At 41.2% G+C, this 16,055-nt stretch overlaps 1 protein-coding gene across 1 annotated transcript in view; it reads left to right on the top strand.

The window, feature by feature from the left end:
* Positions 1 to 16,055, top strand: part of pappaa (pregnancy-associated plasma protein A, pappalysin 1a) — an 87,611-nt gene that overhangs the window by 60,398 nt on the left and 11,158 nt on the right. The window contains exons 15-21 of the mRNA XM_087177493.1: positions 4,705 to 4,888; positions 5,275 to 5,476; positions 5,596 to 5,800; positions 6,537 to 6,684; positions 7,047 to 7,162; positions 10,987 to 11,058; positions 12,096 to 12,194. Of these exons, the coding sequence (XP_087033619.1) occupies positions 4,705 to 4,888; positions 5,275 to 5,476; positions 5,596 to 5,800; positions 6,537 to 6,684; positions 7,047 to 7,162; positions 10,987 to 11,058; positions 12,096 to 12,194 (1,026 nt within the window). The remainder of the gene's footprint in view (positions 1 to 4,704; positions 4,889 to 5,274; positions 5,477 to 5,595; positions 5,801 to 6,536; positions 6,685 to 7,046; positions 7,163 to 10,986; positions 11,059 to 12,095; positions 12,195 to 16,055) is intronic.

The raw sequence follows: 16,055 nt of genomic DNA, 5'->3' as shown, positions 1-16,055 counted from the left end.
GAATTTTGAAGTTTCACAACAAAAGTAAAACAGCAAAAATGGAACAAAATAAAATTGAATTAAAATTTAAAATTGAACAGATTGTCCACATCCCCTTAGTACACATCACTTGATTTATTCCATTCCTTCTTTTTTCAGCCGCACAAATGTTTACAAAAACACACACACACACACACACACACACACACACACACACACACACACACACACCTGCAAACTAAGCTCGAAAAGTCCAGCATGAAGCTTTGTCTTGTCTCCTTTCTTTAGCCAATTACCTTCTTGTTTCAATGATGTCAAAGTAGCTCTGGGAACACCACCTTCTTAGAGAATGCTGACTTCAGAAGAAATCTGTTTCCCTCACTTGTTTGATTTGTGTATGTCAGTTTTATTTCACACAGGCTTGACTGCTGTCCACCATGAAACAGTACTTGCTCATCTGAATTCAAACAAGCCCAGCACACCTCCATACTGTACCTGCCCTCTATATGATGGCCTTACCCCAACTGAGCATCCATTTTCTTTAAATGACAGAAAAACCCTCTTCAGGTCTCCGAGTGATGATGAAAATGGTCCCACATTAATAATTCCTAGAAATAACTCCTGCTATCACCATAATTTGAGCCATTATGTCCAATGTAAATTTACGAGCTATTAAGATCCATATTGATGTATTATCATCATATTCGTACGAGTGGGCAGTCGGCCAGCTCAGCCGGAGAAAGGCTTTTATCTGCACATCCTATTGACACCCGAATGTGGAATCCTGAATATCTTTTTCAGTGTATCTACCCAGTGAGCAACTTTGATTAGAACGATTAGGCACCATGTTGGAACACTGAAACCAGTTTTCATTTTGTCCATCATGTGAAATTTGGACACTCTCCTTACCCATGCGTAGCTTTTCTGTGGGTGCTCTATGCATGTAAGGTACTGTGTGAGCAGTACTCCTGTCTTTGACCTTTATCAAGGCACTGGCCCGAGAGCTGGAGTGAGTCCAGAGTAGCTGCTCGTAAGCAGCTAGTAAGGATGAGTCAAATGCAAAGGGCAAATATCATTGTGGTTATTAATAATTCACTATAACTATAACTTAAAATGACTTGAAGACATCATCCCCCGCTGATATCCCCAGCCTCCCTTTATTTCCCCAGCCTCCCAGCCAGGAAATAGAATGGTGGACACTACTGTATGTGCCTGGCCTCAATTTATATTGAGGGAAGTCTACAGGGTTCAACCAGACAGTGCTGACCATTATGTGTGTCATTTGTGCTACATTTAAGCCAATAAATTCTACATCCGTTAATCCATGAGAGTCCGCAAGGGTCTACGTGATGTAAATTCACGGAGGGTGTATGCAAGGCTCGTCTGTGTACTCAGGCGTACCCACCAATTTGTCTGCGCGCCCACTACTCTACAAGGGTATCAACAAACATGGATGCTAAGTTTGAAGAGAGGCTGTGTGAGGAGGTCCGCAGCTTTTGTTCTTCTGAGATGGATGTCTCCATTTTGATTTGATCGGTATCGCACATGCGTGGAATAAACGGTCTACTGTGCATGTATGGAATGCATCCTCCGAGCAACTGCATGTGCGTGGTGTCCACAGTATGCGTCCACAGGCGAGTATAACTAAGGCCTTACAGTGCCACAGCAGGGAAAACCTGCACTGGTGTTCACCTTTGTAAGCCTATAAGCAACCTTTATAAGCCTACTTTGGTGAATGAGGGTGGAGGCTGCGAAGTGTAATACCAGTTTTTAAAGCACAGACAGAGCCCTTTAACATCGCTGACTTTGTGGATGCTGAGTTAGAATCTGACTCTCCCTGACTGGACGAGCATGTGAATACAAATTTTCAATGTGCTGCTCTGCAGTGAAGAGTGGTCAAACCTACAGAGTCCTCCATGTCTGCTAATGGAAAGCCTGTGTAAATGTACATTTAATTCTTCCACTGAAGACAAAAGCTCTCACATGGTGATTTGTAACACAAGTAGGTTTGAAATCCACTCTGTTCAGGCAAATGTGGTTGTCATTTAAAGAAAAACTAAGCCTCCCAGAATTATATCTACTTAGAAGCATGTCTGCTTCTCAGTACTGTTAAATTCTCAGTAACACCTCTGACCACATTCTTGTCCAGAGTCAGTTGCAGAGTTGTGTTGTGTTAAACCAGTGAGTGTGTATATTCTAGGCAAATAAAACCTCTGCTTCTAAGTAAAGAAAACTTTTTCCTCAGAAACAGCCTCAAAAGGGCTTTTCCATGAGGACCAGACAATAATAAATTATACTTAATTCCTTAGCATCACTGCAATAAGTCTACCTATCAATGAAAGGCTGTGTGCTATTACCATATGTTTTGTGTGTGCCTTATGTGTGTGTGCAATCTGAGTTGAGGCAAACCTCTTAGTTGAAGGAAGAGGCTGTCAGTCTGTCAGATCATTTGTCTGTTAGTCTGTCTGGCTTGAATTAGGCAGAGTAGCCAACGGTTGTTAAAGTCGCTACTGGAAGAAAAATAGTCAGCTGTAAATTTTTTAAAGGAAGGAAAATTCCCACACACTTACACACATAATAGTACACACAGGAACACAACCCTATATATACACCTAAACACTTGGGGATACACGCCAGATTAAGACGGCTTGTGGCAGATGTACGTAAATGTAAATGTGTTTTTCTGAGTATCTGTGCGCGTACACTTGAACACAGTTTTACACACCCACATTTTAGGATGGGTAAAACTTAACGCACACACATTTTCACAAACTTATTTAACATTCCACTTGCATACATATTTACAGTCGGCACATTAACACTAAATTGATCCTTCCACATTTCTTCCATGCAGACTTTTGATCACAACCTCCCATCATGACTGACTCATTCAACTCTACACCCAGTTCTTATTCAGCAGGCACTCACATGCGATGCATATGTTACTTTGTTGGATATCCAAATACGAAAGGAGCTTATTTATTTTGAGGGAACCTGATACTGTTTTGCAGTATCATATAATGAGATCAAGATGAAAGATAGAAATACAGGGGAAGAGAGAGAAGGTTATGAAGCAATAGATATGTAGTGCTAACTGAGTCCAGCTTGTGTTGCCTTTAAAATTTGGCCACTCTCTCAAAAGATGTGTGTAATTAAAGGCAACCAAAACAGGGGTAGAATGGTAAAAAACATAGGTTTCCTTTTTTTATTCTGGGAAGGAAAACTCACAATGATTGAGCTCTGACAGTTTTGTTGTGAGATTTCTTGGCACTACTATCAATTTAAGCGTTCATGTCGTGTCACATAGTGCTATTTAATGGAAGAGGATGAAAACAGTCAAAGTTTTGAACGATGAGGTGGCTCCCCATTTTGGTCTCATCTCATCTGCAAATATCACACCACAAGCCAAATAATTTACAGGAATCAGAGCTATTTCTAAAAGGAAATAGACTTAAGATCAGGATTCTTTTTCTGGTGAAAAAAAAAAACAACATCCCAGGAACAAGATGTTTTGGAAACATTCTGGTTGTCCTCTCTGTTTCCAGGAACTATTATACCAGCAAATTTTATGTGTTTAATGCTATATTCTGACTCTTGATCAGGAATGGTTACACATCTATATGTGCACATGAGGATGTAAAGAGTTCACACACGCGCACACACACATACACAATTAATGCAAGACATGTGGCCTTTGCAAGTCTCAGTCAGGCCTTGCTGGGTCCTACCTCCTTCAGTAGTAGATTGGCTGCTGTTTCTAATTAAGGACTATTGATAGGTCGATAATATGAATGGAAGGGATGTTAATCTATTATATTAGGTCTTATATTGTGCTGTAAACTGGAGCTTGTCTTCATTTGTCATAGTAGAGCGCTGTTACCACTGTTGAGTTTGACTCCTGGCCCGAGTCCGTTTCTTGTGGATTTTGCATGTTCTCCCCCCTGTGTGGATTTCCTCTGGGTTCTCCAGTTTCCTCCCGCATTCCAACAACATGTAAGGACCCAATCGCACAGAGCGCGCTTTGGAGACTTGAATATGTGAGGCAGTCTGGCTTGATTTTGAGAAGCTTACACAGAAAGAAACAGTGGAAAAGTTGTGTTTTTTTTTCCTGTTGACAGGCCACTGCATGGACAGGCACTGTCAATCAAAAAGCAAAGCAGCATAGTTGAGTACATTAGCTAACTTAATGTTTGTGCAACAACTGCCTACCTACTCTTTCCCTCCATTTTCTTTGTCAATGTCAAACATGTTAAGTTATCGGTGCATATAACCGTTTACTTAGTGCGATGACTACACAGAAACTCAGAATGAGGATACATTCACAGTGGGTTGTATTCCAATTGTGGAAGATTCCCTTTCTGTGTGTGTTTCTCTGAAGTTGTCACCTTCCTATCGAAGTCAATCTGTTTGGTGTTCGGGCTTATCGTGCAGTTGTTGGATATCAGTTGTCTGAGTGGCATGACTTGACCTTACAAATGCTATCAGCAGTTACTTGAGCTGCTGAGTGGCCCGTGAAGCTTACTGACATACAGTAAGCCAAGCTCGATCAAGCTTTGTTGGGTTACACGCTGATTAGAGACCTGTTGGAGTGAGCACGGAATTGCTGTCATCATTTTTTTTGAGGTAGACATTTATAGGATGTGTGCGGGAAATCAGTCTGTCCCATCAATGTGCAAATGAATGCTCGTATCTGTCACTCACTTTATATCTTGTGTTATTTTCCAGTCGGACTCCTCGGTGACTATAACGTGTGCGAATGGGAAGTGGAACAAACAGGTGTCGTGTGAGCCTGTGGACTGTGGTCTGCCTGACAAATACCACGTTCATCCTGCCCATTTCAACTTCCCAGACGGCACTACCTACGGCAAGAAGATCACCTTTCAGTGTCGAGAACCTGCCCAGCTTGTAGGTGAGATGCATAGTGGAGCATGCACAGATAAATATTATCAGGCCATCCTCAAACAACCTGTCAAGTTTACTAAAAAAAAAAAAAAAAAAAAAATGTGTGTGTGTAAATATATATATATATATATATATATATATATGTATATGAACAAGAGATTTAATATATTGTATGTAGGTCGACATACAGAATTACAGGAGTTTAAAATGTTTTTTGTTCATTTTAAACATCCTCATCAAATCTTTTTAATTGCTCTTTCAATAACTACTACTATTTACTATTTGCCAATCTGTGTTTCTTTTTTTTTTTTTTTAATTTTTCTTCTTTTAATTTTCAAATTTACTGACCGAGACTCCTGTATTCACATACCATTTTCTTCTTTTTCTGCTCAGGTACAAACAACACCCTTACCTGCCTAGAAGACGGACTGTGGTCCTTTCCAGAGGCCCTTTGTGAGCTTCGCTGCCCAGCCCCTCCTCCTGTACCCAATGCTGTGCTGCAAACCAAGCGATGCAACGAGACAGGCCTCAAAGTGGGCACGCTGTGCAAGTACAAGTGCAAGCCAGGCTACCATGTCACCAACAAACCTAAGAGGTAGAAAAAGAAATAGACGTAGTAGTTGTTGGATTTAGTTGGCCTTTCATCAGAAAGTTTCTGGGTGAAAGTATATAAGGCCTGAAATCAGTTCCATTAATCGCCTCCTTTTCCTTTAGGCGTGCATTTAAGCGGCAGTGCACGGAGGATGGCAGCTGGCTAGAGGGGGCATGCGAGCCAGTGACTTGTGATCCCCCACCTCCAATTTTCCATGGCTCTTATCACTGTACCGATGGCTTCCGCTTTGACAGTGTCTGCAGACTCAACTGCTCTGATCCTGCCGGTAATTCCGCTATCGCCGCCACAGGAGGCTCTGCCCATACGGTGAGGCTGCTGCACGGTCCATGCAAGCAGGTCTGTCCATCTCTTTCCTCTCTTTCTATTCTTGCTTCACCTATGTTTTTGTCTTCTTTTGCTCATGTGTATAAAAAGCAGACATTCTCTCTTTTTCTCTCTTCTTCGTATCTTTACAGTTTTTTTTTTTATATCACCTTTAGGTTCAACATGGTTTAATGGCATAGAAGTATTGATCAGCAATTTGTGTTTGTTGGATAGTTTGTTGAATATTGTTTGGTTAAAATCACCACAGACACATTATTATAAGCATACTCCTGTCTAATATCATATAATATAGATCTGATAGCTAATGATAAGATGCAAAACTAGGGAGTTAATGAGTAAAAACCTATTTGTTTCCCCAAATACACTTTCTGCCCTCTTCTTACATTGCCCTCACTGTCTGAGCATTTGTCTCTCCATTCCCGTTTCTCTCCCCGTCTCCCTCAGCCCTACTCAATTTGACGCCATGCTAATTAGATTGCTATTGATTTCCAGAATAGTCCTGCTGCCACAGACTTTTGAAATGTATACACCTTTTAATCTGTTCTGCCTCTCAGGCGTTGTGGCTTAGACGCCTGGAAAAAAAAATTGGATTGTATTTCCCACTTTGCAACGGGTTGCCGTCTCAATGTCCTTGGCCTGCTAGTGTTTGTGTGTCGCGTGTGTGTGTGTGTGTGTGTGAGTATAATTGTTTGTCTGTCAATATATGTGGGTTTTTCAGGGTGCAGCATCCAATGTGATCCGCTGTAGGAAGGATGGAAACTGGACAGGGTCGTTCCGCCTGTGCCCACACAGCAAAGGCCAGTGTTCTTTACCTCAAAACCTCCATTATAGCCTACAGTACTCATGCAAGCGAGGACACGGCATAGGTCTGTATGCACAAATTTACTGTTATATAATAACAATTGAGTTTTCTTACTGCTGATGTCATCTTTCATTGTTCCTATTACTCACAGCTTTTGTTGTGTGTGCTATTATTCTTCATTGTGTCATCATTACTCATTCCTTTTCAGTTTGTACTGTTTACAGCCATTTTAATTTGTTCTTAATGAGTCAACAACATGTCTGAACCATAGTTATGTAAACTAGCACTTTGAATCATAATCATTTGAAAAGAAAAAGGTTAAAGGGGTAAGGATATGTCATTTGAAATGTTCGATCTAGGTGTGGCCGGCGCATACTTTGACTGTTTTTGTTTTTCTGTCTCTTTCTCGCTCACGCGCTCGCACAGGTGAGGAGTGTGAGCTGAGCTGCAGAGAGAGTAACAACGACGTGGTGATCCTCCCTAGCAACATGACCGTTGAAAGTGTACTTAAAGAGCACTGGAGGAACCCGAACAAAGTCAAGGTAGGTTTTCGTATGTGTGTTTGTGTCCGCCTCACAGCTCTGACAGACGCACTTAACAAAGTTCTGTGATCCACATCTCTCCTGTAAGGAATTTCACGTATAGTGTCTACATCCTGGCTCTATTACCCACAATGCAAGATGCCCGTCTTATGCTTGTCTTTTGTGCCCAGTGCCATGCAAATGTTTGTCTTAGCAGCATGGCAACCCTTCAAACATTTTTGTTCTATTTTTGATTTGAAGTGCGACAACGCGCCGCTGCCCTCTTGCATCCCAGTCATCAAGAAGACATTTCATTAACCTTCTTGAAGAGATAATATACGGAAAAGCGTCTCTGGGATTTAACTGTTGCCCTTACACTGACAAACATGTAATCGTGCCATTTGTAACATTCAGTTTCCCATGTATTTGTCTTACCACTGGAAATAAAAAAAAAAGCAGAACAAAAAACAAAAAAGAAAGGAAACTTACTGCTGAATTCTTGGCTATGGCCAAGTTTTAAAACCTTATCAAATGGCAAATCATCAGTAATCACTGTAATTTTCTGAAATAAACCTGTGACGCTCACTAGTTAATTTATATATATCTCACAGCTACCGACTGTACTGGTTAAGTACTGTTTGCTTAAACTGGCAGATAGGAAAACACGGAGGTTAGAGGTTATGGCCGGGGAGGTCATTAAACACAGAACTGCGCACCGTGTCCCTGTGGCGAGAGAAGGGGGGTTGTTGTTGGGCAGGGTCAAGAGGTGGTGGTAGGAATATGCCGTGAGTGTGTGTACTCTTCTGATTTTACCTCCCCATTTAACTTGATTAATGTCAGTGATGTCCAATTTGTTCTCGGTGTTTTACTCAGCTCAATGCCCTTTTTAGCTGAGAGGAGGATCTTACTAAATAGCATCAAGTGTTGTAACTAGAGAAGGAGAAAAGGGAACACATTGTATTTCTCACTGTATTTTGTCCCACAACTCCTTTTGTTTTTGCTTCAGTCACACTGAGTCAGCAGCTTTTTGTGGTAGATGTTGGGAGAGAGGAGTGGGTTGGGCCACGTGGACATGAAATGATCTGTTTTTCATGGATTTGTGAAATTGATAGGATTTGTCCTCAGTGGTAATTTGAGACTCGAGCCGATGCTGTTGGGGGCAGTTGATAGCATAAGAGCAGGCGGAGAAATGAGGGTTGGTGGGGTGAATGCTCGAGACATGATGCACCAGGGACAGAGGTTGGAGAGGGTGGAGATTTTTCAGGTAGTGTGCACATGTTTTGTCCTGTGCCACTATGTAAAGTTTATTTCTTAATACAGGCAGTTGAGTCACTAAACCTCGAGTCCCCAGCGTTTGAGTCCAAATCCAAGTCGAGTTCCAAGATGTGCTCCGGTGCTCCACACTGGCACAATCAAAGAGCTGACGTACAAATAAAAGAGGTCTACATCACACACAAATGACACAGCTGTCACCATTTCTAACCCTAACCCAAATTTACTGTGTGTGACACAATGGCCAAACAAAAGCAAGTGCACGCACTAAAACTAACAACAACAAAAAAGGCAGAGTCCTCGTCTCCAACATCCGAGTCAAAATGCAGTCAGTGCTTGAGTCCGACTCCAACTCATCAGTGCTCAAGTCCGAGTCAATTTACGAGTCCTGGACTCAAGTACTGCAACACTGAATACAGGAAATGCAAGGAGGATCAATTTCATGTCCCCACACACATGCACAAGCACAGCAGCGACACTTTTTCCAATAGCAGTCAGTTTATAAAATCTTCCATTTGTATTTACACTCATGTCAAAGGGTAGGAGATCCTTTATGGTCCACCTTGAGAGTGCTGCCCATTTAGTTGCCTAAGCTAAGCAAAACAGATGCGTATGGCTGATATATAAGATGGTTTTAAGAAACAAAAACAGTAGGAGGTTGCTGTGGTGGAAACAGAAATCAATCATGACAATGATTGTGGTAATAGTAGGAGTGTAGTAAGTATGAATAGACATGATATTTTATACTTCTAAACAACCCTCTAGGATGGGATTCTTCATACAGTATCTTCAAGAGAATTCATGACCTGAAATGCACTTTCTAGTTCTACTTTGCTGAGTTGGAGGTCAATGTTGCCCACCTTAATAACTGATGTTGATTTATTGCCTTTAAACTAGTTGTATTTCGGTTCTTAGTGTGACCCACTTAGAATTCTCTCCTGCTTTTCTACCTCCACCTCCTCCTCTTCTTTTTCCTGTCCCTCTATATCTAACGATTCTGCGCCCCCGGCACCCTCCTCCCCCTTTATCAGCAAAATTACCCTGTCGGGCTTGCTGTGGAATTAGTCATTTTCTATATGACATGACCTCGTCTGTGGTGGCGCTGAGATAGGGATCTATTTTTATGTGGTATCAGCGCCCCGGGGAGGCTTCAGAGGGTGAGGATCCCATACGTAGCGAGGGGTGAAGCCAGGCCACGATCATGGATTATCATGATTTACGGCCTTGCTGTGAGAGGGAAAAAAAAAGAGTGAGAGAGAAAATGAGAGAGAGGGGAAGAGAAGGAGTTTCTGGATGACATCATCATAGCAGAACACTAGAAAGAGAGAATAAAAGTACAGTAGATGCAAAAAGTTTCACCTCTGAGACAAACTGATGTGTTTAATCTTCTACCACATACGGACGAAGCATCACAGCCCTTCACACACATGCGTACACATAGCGCAGACGTGCCTGCATTCTGCCATGCAGTACTACATCACAGTAGTAGAACTGTTATTCCTGCAGCTCTCAGTTGTCCTCGGATGTAATGTTGTTCTTTTTCTCTACCTTCATCCCCCCATCTTTCTTTTTCTTTTTTTGTATTGATTTGCTGACAGTGCTGAAATGAAAAATACCTTAGTTTGCAGCAACAAAAGAAAAGCACGTCAAATTTGTGAGATATTGGGACACAGGGGGTCTGAGAAATGAACCATCGGAGGTCAGCCGGTCCTTTGCTGTGGATGGCACTTTTGATCGTGCACACTACTATCCCAAGTCTGGAGACGCACTTAAGCTGTAAGAAAAACCCTTCTCCACGCTCTGGCTCAAGTACACTCGTATATACAACTGTCCCTACACACTTTATGGAGACATAGTCATACAGCATACAGCACAGGCACACATGCCCACCGAGAGTCATTTGAACATACAGTATTTTCATAGTATATGCCTGTATGAACAGATATGCAGGTACACATTCCGTGCACAGTGTTGTCCACCTCCCCTGAGCACAAATGTTTTCTGTTGCATTTGAAATGAGCACAGCGGGAGAACAGGATGGGATTCCACACATTCTGCAAAGATATTTGAGAGCATGGTGCTCTTTACCTCTGTCTCTCCATCTGTCTTTCTCGCTCTCAAATCTTTGCCCTCCTGGGGCCATGACTTAGTCGTAAAAAAACACCACTTTTATCAAGTTATATCTTGTCAAAATCAATTTATACAGCTTTGTTCTTTGCTCAGTGTAAATCAAACAAGGCTTCACAATAAAAGCAACCATGTGTAGCACATGAGCCCTGTTGATATCTCCTGTGTTTCACTGTCTTAGGTGTGTTTGTGTGTGTGTGTGTGTGTGTGTGTGTGTGTGTGTGTGTGTGTGTGTGTGTGTGTGTGTGTGTGTGTCTAGAAAGTACCAAGCAACTTTAGTCAGGATTAGGGTTTTGTGGACTGAAATGCAGGTAAAAAGAACAAAGTCTTGGCAAAACTGTTCATGCGCTGCACATAAAGGAAATAAGATCTTGAGACCAAACCACTGAAAGAACTAGTTTTCTTAATTAATTCAACCCCACCTCAACTTTTGTCTTATTTCACAGACTATGGTGTGCACAATGGGACTGAAGTGGTATCCACACCCAGAATTTCTCCACTGTATCAAAGGATGTGAGGTAAGGGCTCGACCTGGATTAGATATTTTTTTCTTTTGTACTTGTGGAGTAATAGTCTCATCTATCACACAAAACCTCCACTACTTACATTCTTCCACCTTTCTTGATCTTGAATATATAGTGTAAGTATGGAGTACAAACTTTTATTCACTGTGGTTGGCCAAAAGGAGTTTAGACAGACAATGGATTGGCTGATGCTATGCAAGTAAAACACTTAGACCAACTGGTGGGTGAGGACTGATCTCTTGTCAGAATATTTGGATTTATAACTCTTAACATACTTGCAGGTGCAACTGAGATCAGCGACTAGTTTTCTTTTTTTCTCTACAGGCTATCTGATGCGAGGGTAAAGTTAAAAATACAGTGGTGTTTAAACACACACTGGAAAGAAAATGTTTTTTTTTTTTCTCTTCTGATAACAGTTGTTGAGGACAACCACCTGGACAGGTTGCTGTGTGGGTATCTGGTACTCATTGATATAGCTCACTGAAATGTATTAACTTTCTGTAATTTAGCGTGATTACTGATTTATTACCTCGCAGGAAAATCTGTGCACGTGATCATGTGACCACGGGTTAAAATCGACTTTCCTCTAAAAATGGTGCATTTACATGTGAAGGAATTCTATTCCACTTCACGGAAGAATGATATCATGTACTCCCTTTAGGCCAACTGGATAACCTGATTGGTAACCCAAGTGGAGGGTGGGGCCAACCCAATAAATCACCTTATTGGAGTGTTTTCTGTAGCGAATAGTTTATGGTGTCCTCAGTTTGACTTACGGGTCTGGCCCACTAAGGGCTTAAAAAGTCACATTGAAAGATGAGGGAAATTTAATGCATCGGATTCATCAGCAAATCTATCCGCAGACGTCTAAAAGGCCCCGAAAAGGAAACTACCACTAAAACAAAAGGCTTTTTCCAGTAATTCACCTTTTAATCATTATCAACCAGTTACGTTAGCAATATAAAAGGTAGCACTTTTTTTTCCACCCAGTATTTTTTGTCTAATTGACACACTGCTTTTTTCTTGTGTAGCCATTCATGGGAGACAACTACTGTGATTCGGTCAACAACAGAGCCTTCTGTAACTATGACGGAGGAGACTGCTGCCAATCCACTGTCAAGACCAAGAAGGTTAGTGGCATATTCGTACCTCAGAATAAATCTCACCCTTCAGACAGAGACATGATGTTGAGGTTGGTCACACTGATCAACAGTTAAGTTCCCCAACTCATACAGCTCAGGGACAAATCCCACCTCATATGTGAGTGTTTTTCTTTTTCCCTGCGCCTTACCCACTTGGACCTCCTTTCCTTTCTCACTGCCATTCATCCAGTAAAGGTTGCGTGTTTCCTTTATCAAGCTTTGACATTTATAAATAATATATTCTACCTACAAAAGGTAAGTATTATGGAAGATTAGAATTTGCTGTCGAAGACTGTTTTATTTCACCTCTTGGAACGTCTCTAAACAGATTCTTCCTTCCTTTGCTTTGTGTCCAACCTTATATCACTGGTAGACAGATTACTGACTCCACATCCAAGAGAGTGGGAGTTTTCAGACTTCATCAGTAGTCTTTGTTTTTCTGAGGTATTCTGTTTCCTAATGCGTAAAACGTCTATATTTATCTTTGTGTGTCTGTATTTATACCACTACTCAAAATGCAGGTAGTCATTTTAATCGTATTTATTCATCACACACTTAGGGGTCATGAGTATATGAACTTGGAGTATAATTGACTTGCTCCTCTTCACTCTATCTTTTTTTTTTTTTTATCTCTTGACACTTAATCGGCTGTGTTGTATTTCAGCATTAAGATGTCAAAAAGTTTGGTCATCCTAACTCTCTTACTTCAAGGAGGTGCTTTGTCTGGCTCGTTCCGTCCAGCTGCTGGCAGGAGATCTGATTGGAAGTGTGTTGTAGCTTCTGTGCTGCAGCATCTGCTCTTCTGGTCTGTTCCATGTGCAGTTTTGACTAGAGCCGGCGTTATCCCTGTCCAGTCCAGGACAGAAAAATAACACTTATCATAAAATATTACTCCTTTTGTAATACTGCATGTCGCTCACTCGGTCGATCAGCGTCTACAATGTGTCGGATAATCTACGATGCAACGAGATAACGGAAAAGGCAAATTTGCACAGGATTTAGATCACTGAGACTTTTCGCAGTTATCACTAATTACCAAATGTCTGGCAACTTTAGTGAGGCCAAACAATACTCTTCATGCTTCATTTGATTGCACTATGCTACTTTTTTTTTTTTTTTTTTTTTTTTTTTTTTTTTTTTTTAATGAACATACATAAACCAGACTCAGACTAGAAAGAGGTCCATCGGCCCGTGATTTGTTTTTGTCCTTTATTCATAACTTTACTATCAGATGGAAGGTATCATATCCTCCGCTCAATAGCAGCAGGAAAGTCGGTGAGCAGCCTGCTGGGAAGTGACCTCACTCCTGAAGTGGTTTCGCTGCTGTTGATTGACGCTATCTCATCTCTACATCTTCTGGCCCCAATCCAGTGCAGGGGCTCAGCCAGAACTTGCATAACTCACTTTTACTGACAGACCCCAATGGGAGGATAGACTCCATTGAATTACTGCAGCAACAAGAGGTCGAGCTGGGCGAGAGGAAGGCAGGCAATGGGTCTTGTTAGAGTTAAGAATTGTTATGTTGTTCATCAAAGGGAGGTATGGTCTGAACATCGTCTGTTTGGATGTCAAGTAAGTAATCTCTGGTTTTAAAAATGAAATGCCTTTGATGGTTTTGACTTTAAGGTCTACTTCCTGAAAACAGTTAAGACTAATCCAAAGGAACAATTTATGTGCTTAGTCTGAATTTAGCCTTTAAATCCAACTGACATTACATCGCATGTTTTTGCAAACATAGCTCTCTAAATCAAACGTCCTACGCTCACCTTGGATAAAAGAAAAACATAAAACAAAAGGAGAGAACATTTTTTTTTTCTCCGTTTTGGTTTCAAGTTGGAATCCCCTAACTTTTGCATTTACCTTTGCATAGACTAGTAATGTCCAAGCTTTATCATTGACAGCCAGACGGCAGCCTGCTACAAAACACAGACTTGGAGTTAACCCACATTAGCTCTCCTGCTCCATCTTACCGAGCTCACAAACATGAACACGTGCCTCGTCCTGCACCTTAGCTCGTCGAACAAGCAACCAATCAAGCAAACATTTCAAATGCGGGAAAGTGCTCTGCTGACTTACTGTAACTTCTCAGCTAATTAGCTACTCAGCTGCTGCACATTAACAGCATATAAATATATCTGCAAATATCACTTGGGTCCGCTTAGAGCCTGGTGTGGTCCTCACTCTTCAATACTACTGCTTATAAAACAATGTCTGCTCACGGATTATAAACTACAGTGAAAGTTTATTTATTCTGCTGGGGTTCAGCCCGCCAGCTGCTGTCAGTCAAACATCGACATAACCCCCTCGCCAGTCGCTGAGAGGAAAAAAGTATTTCTGATAAATCCCCAAATAACTTTTTTTTCTTCCTTAAAATGACAGAAAAATGTTGATAATGCCTTTAAAATAGCACTGCCTGTATTCGACTGCAAAAAAGGGGGATGACTAAATGTAATTGCAGTTGGACTTTACGCCTTGATGAGGAATCTGGCTCAGGTTTACTGCTGTAGTATTTCCAAGCCAAGGATGCTACATGCCTATGGTCAATAGTAGTGTCTGCAAAACAGGTGTTACCAGTTGGCTGAAATAATAACTGCAGGCAAATGGAGGAAATTAAGTAAATACTTGGTACTAACTTCTGTCACACCAGCAAAGATGGATTAGGTGAGGAGAAGGTCCATTCCGATTACTGAAACCTTGCTCTTTTCGGCGGGCTGCTACGCTATGATACAGTAAGTGGATCACCTGGGCTCAAGAACTCCAGGCTGCTTGTCCAATTTCTACTTGAAGGCATTTTACCTTGGCATTATTCAAAGGAAACAGTCTGGCTGGTGTTTTCCACTTGTGGGTCCCTTGGAAACTGTTCAGAAAGATACGAAAAATTACTCTGAAATAACCAATCATAATCTGATTTATCGGCTGCCAGGAGCAAAGGGGCGAGGAAGGTTACTGTGGGTGAACAACAAAAAGGAAACACTAAGGAATGGAGCTGATATGTGACGTTGATAAGGGCACAGAGGAAAGCCAGATGTTTGATATAATCCCTTTTGACTTGTTAACCCATTGCCTAATTGATGCTGCTTACTTGCACACACATGTTGCTTGGTGCATCGGCTAATATAAACCTTGTTTGCATGAAACTCAAATTAACCTGAATGTCAGGTTTAAATTATTAGCCTGACAACTTTATCTGGGGGTTTTATTGCATTGCTTTGATATTTTTTTGTCCACTTTAAAATTTGCTCTGTATTTGTTATCGTTTTGGTACTTGCGTTTAGTTAGGCATTTAGATTTAGTTGTTTATTCCTCTCGGGCAAAGCCTTCATAGTTATCCCTATTTGATCAACTCCGTCAAAACAGAAACAGGATACTTTGCACCTGATTCTGATTTTCCACCAAACTGAACACATGCGTGGCAGGCAACGAGGGACAGAGCTGCATAAAAACCTCCAAAAACAAAGGAAAATGACACAATATATGACAAAAGGAATCTGTAACTCATTTATGACAGACCTTCGCCTCCGAGCTGCTGAGTAATACACTTGCTGGGTGACAAAGAACGCCAGTTTTTTCTTCTTTAGCGGGAAATCAATGTTCTCGTCCAGACCACAAGTGAATACTTTGTCCCAACTTGTCTAATTGTTCCTGAACACAGATTTTGTTGTCTGCGTTACGGTGGATCTCATTTGATGTCAGCTAGGAACTATCTGTATTTATTGCAGCTCATAGCAACTGTTTTACACACAGAAAACTTTCACAGAGAAAAAATTCTTACTGCAATAAGTCTGCTTAAGTAAATCAAAAGCAAAGTTATCGAAAGTGCTTATAATAGATTATATTAGCTGTTTCATT

The sequence above is a fragment of the Seriola lalandi genome, unplaced genomic scaffold, assembly GCF_002814215.2.
Source record: "Seriola lalandi dorsalis isolate HSWRI2012SDOR001 ecotype SW California unplaced genomic scaffold, Sedor1 jcf7180002054606, whole genome shotgun sequence".
NCBI lineage: Eukaryota > Metazoa > Chordata > Actinopteri > Carangiformes > Carangidae > Seriola > Seriola lalandi.
Note: the sequence above shows the minus strand (reverse complement) of the source record. Positions and strands in the feature narration are given on the sequence as shown.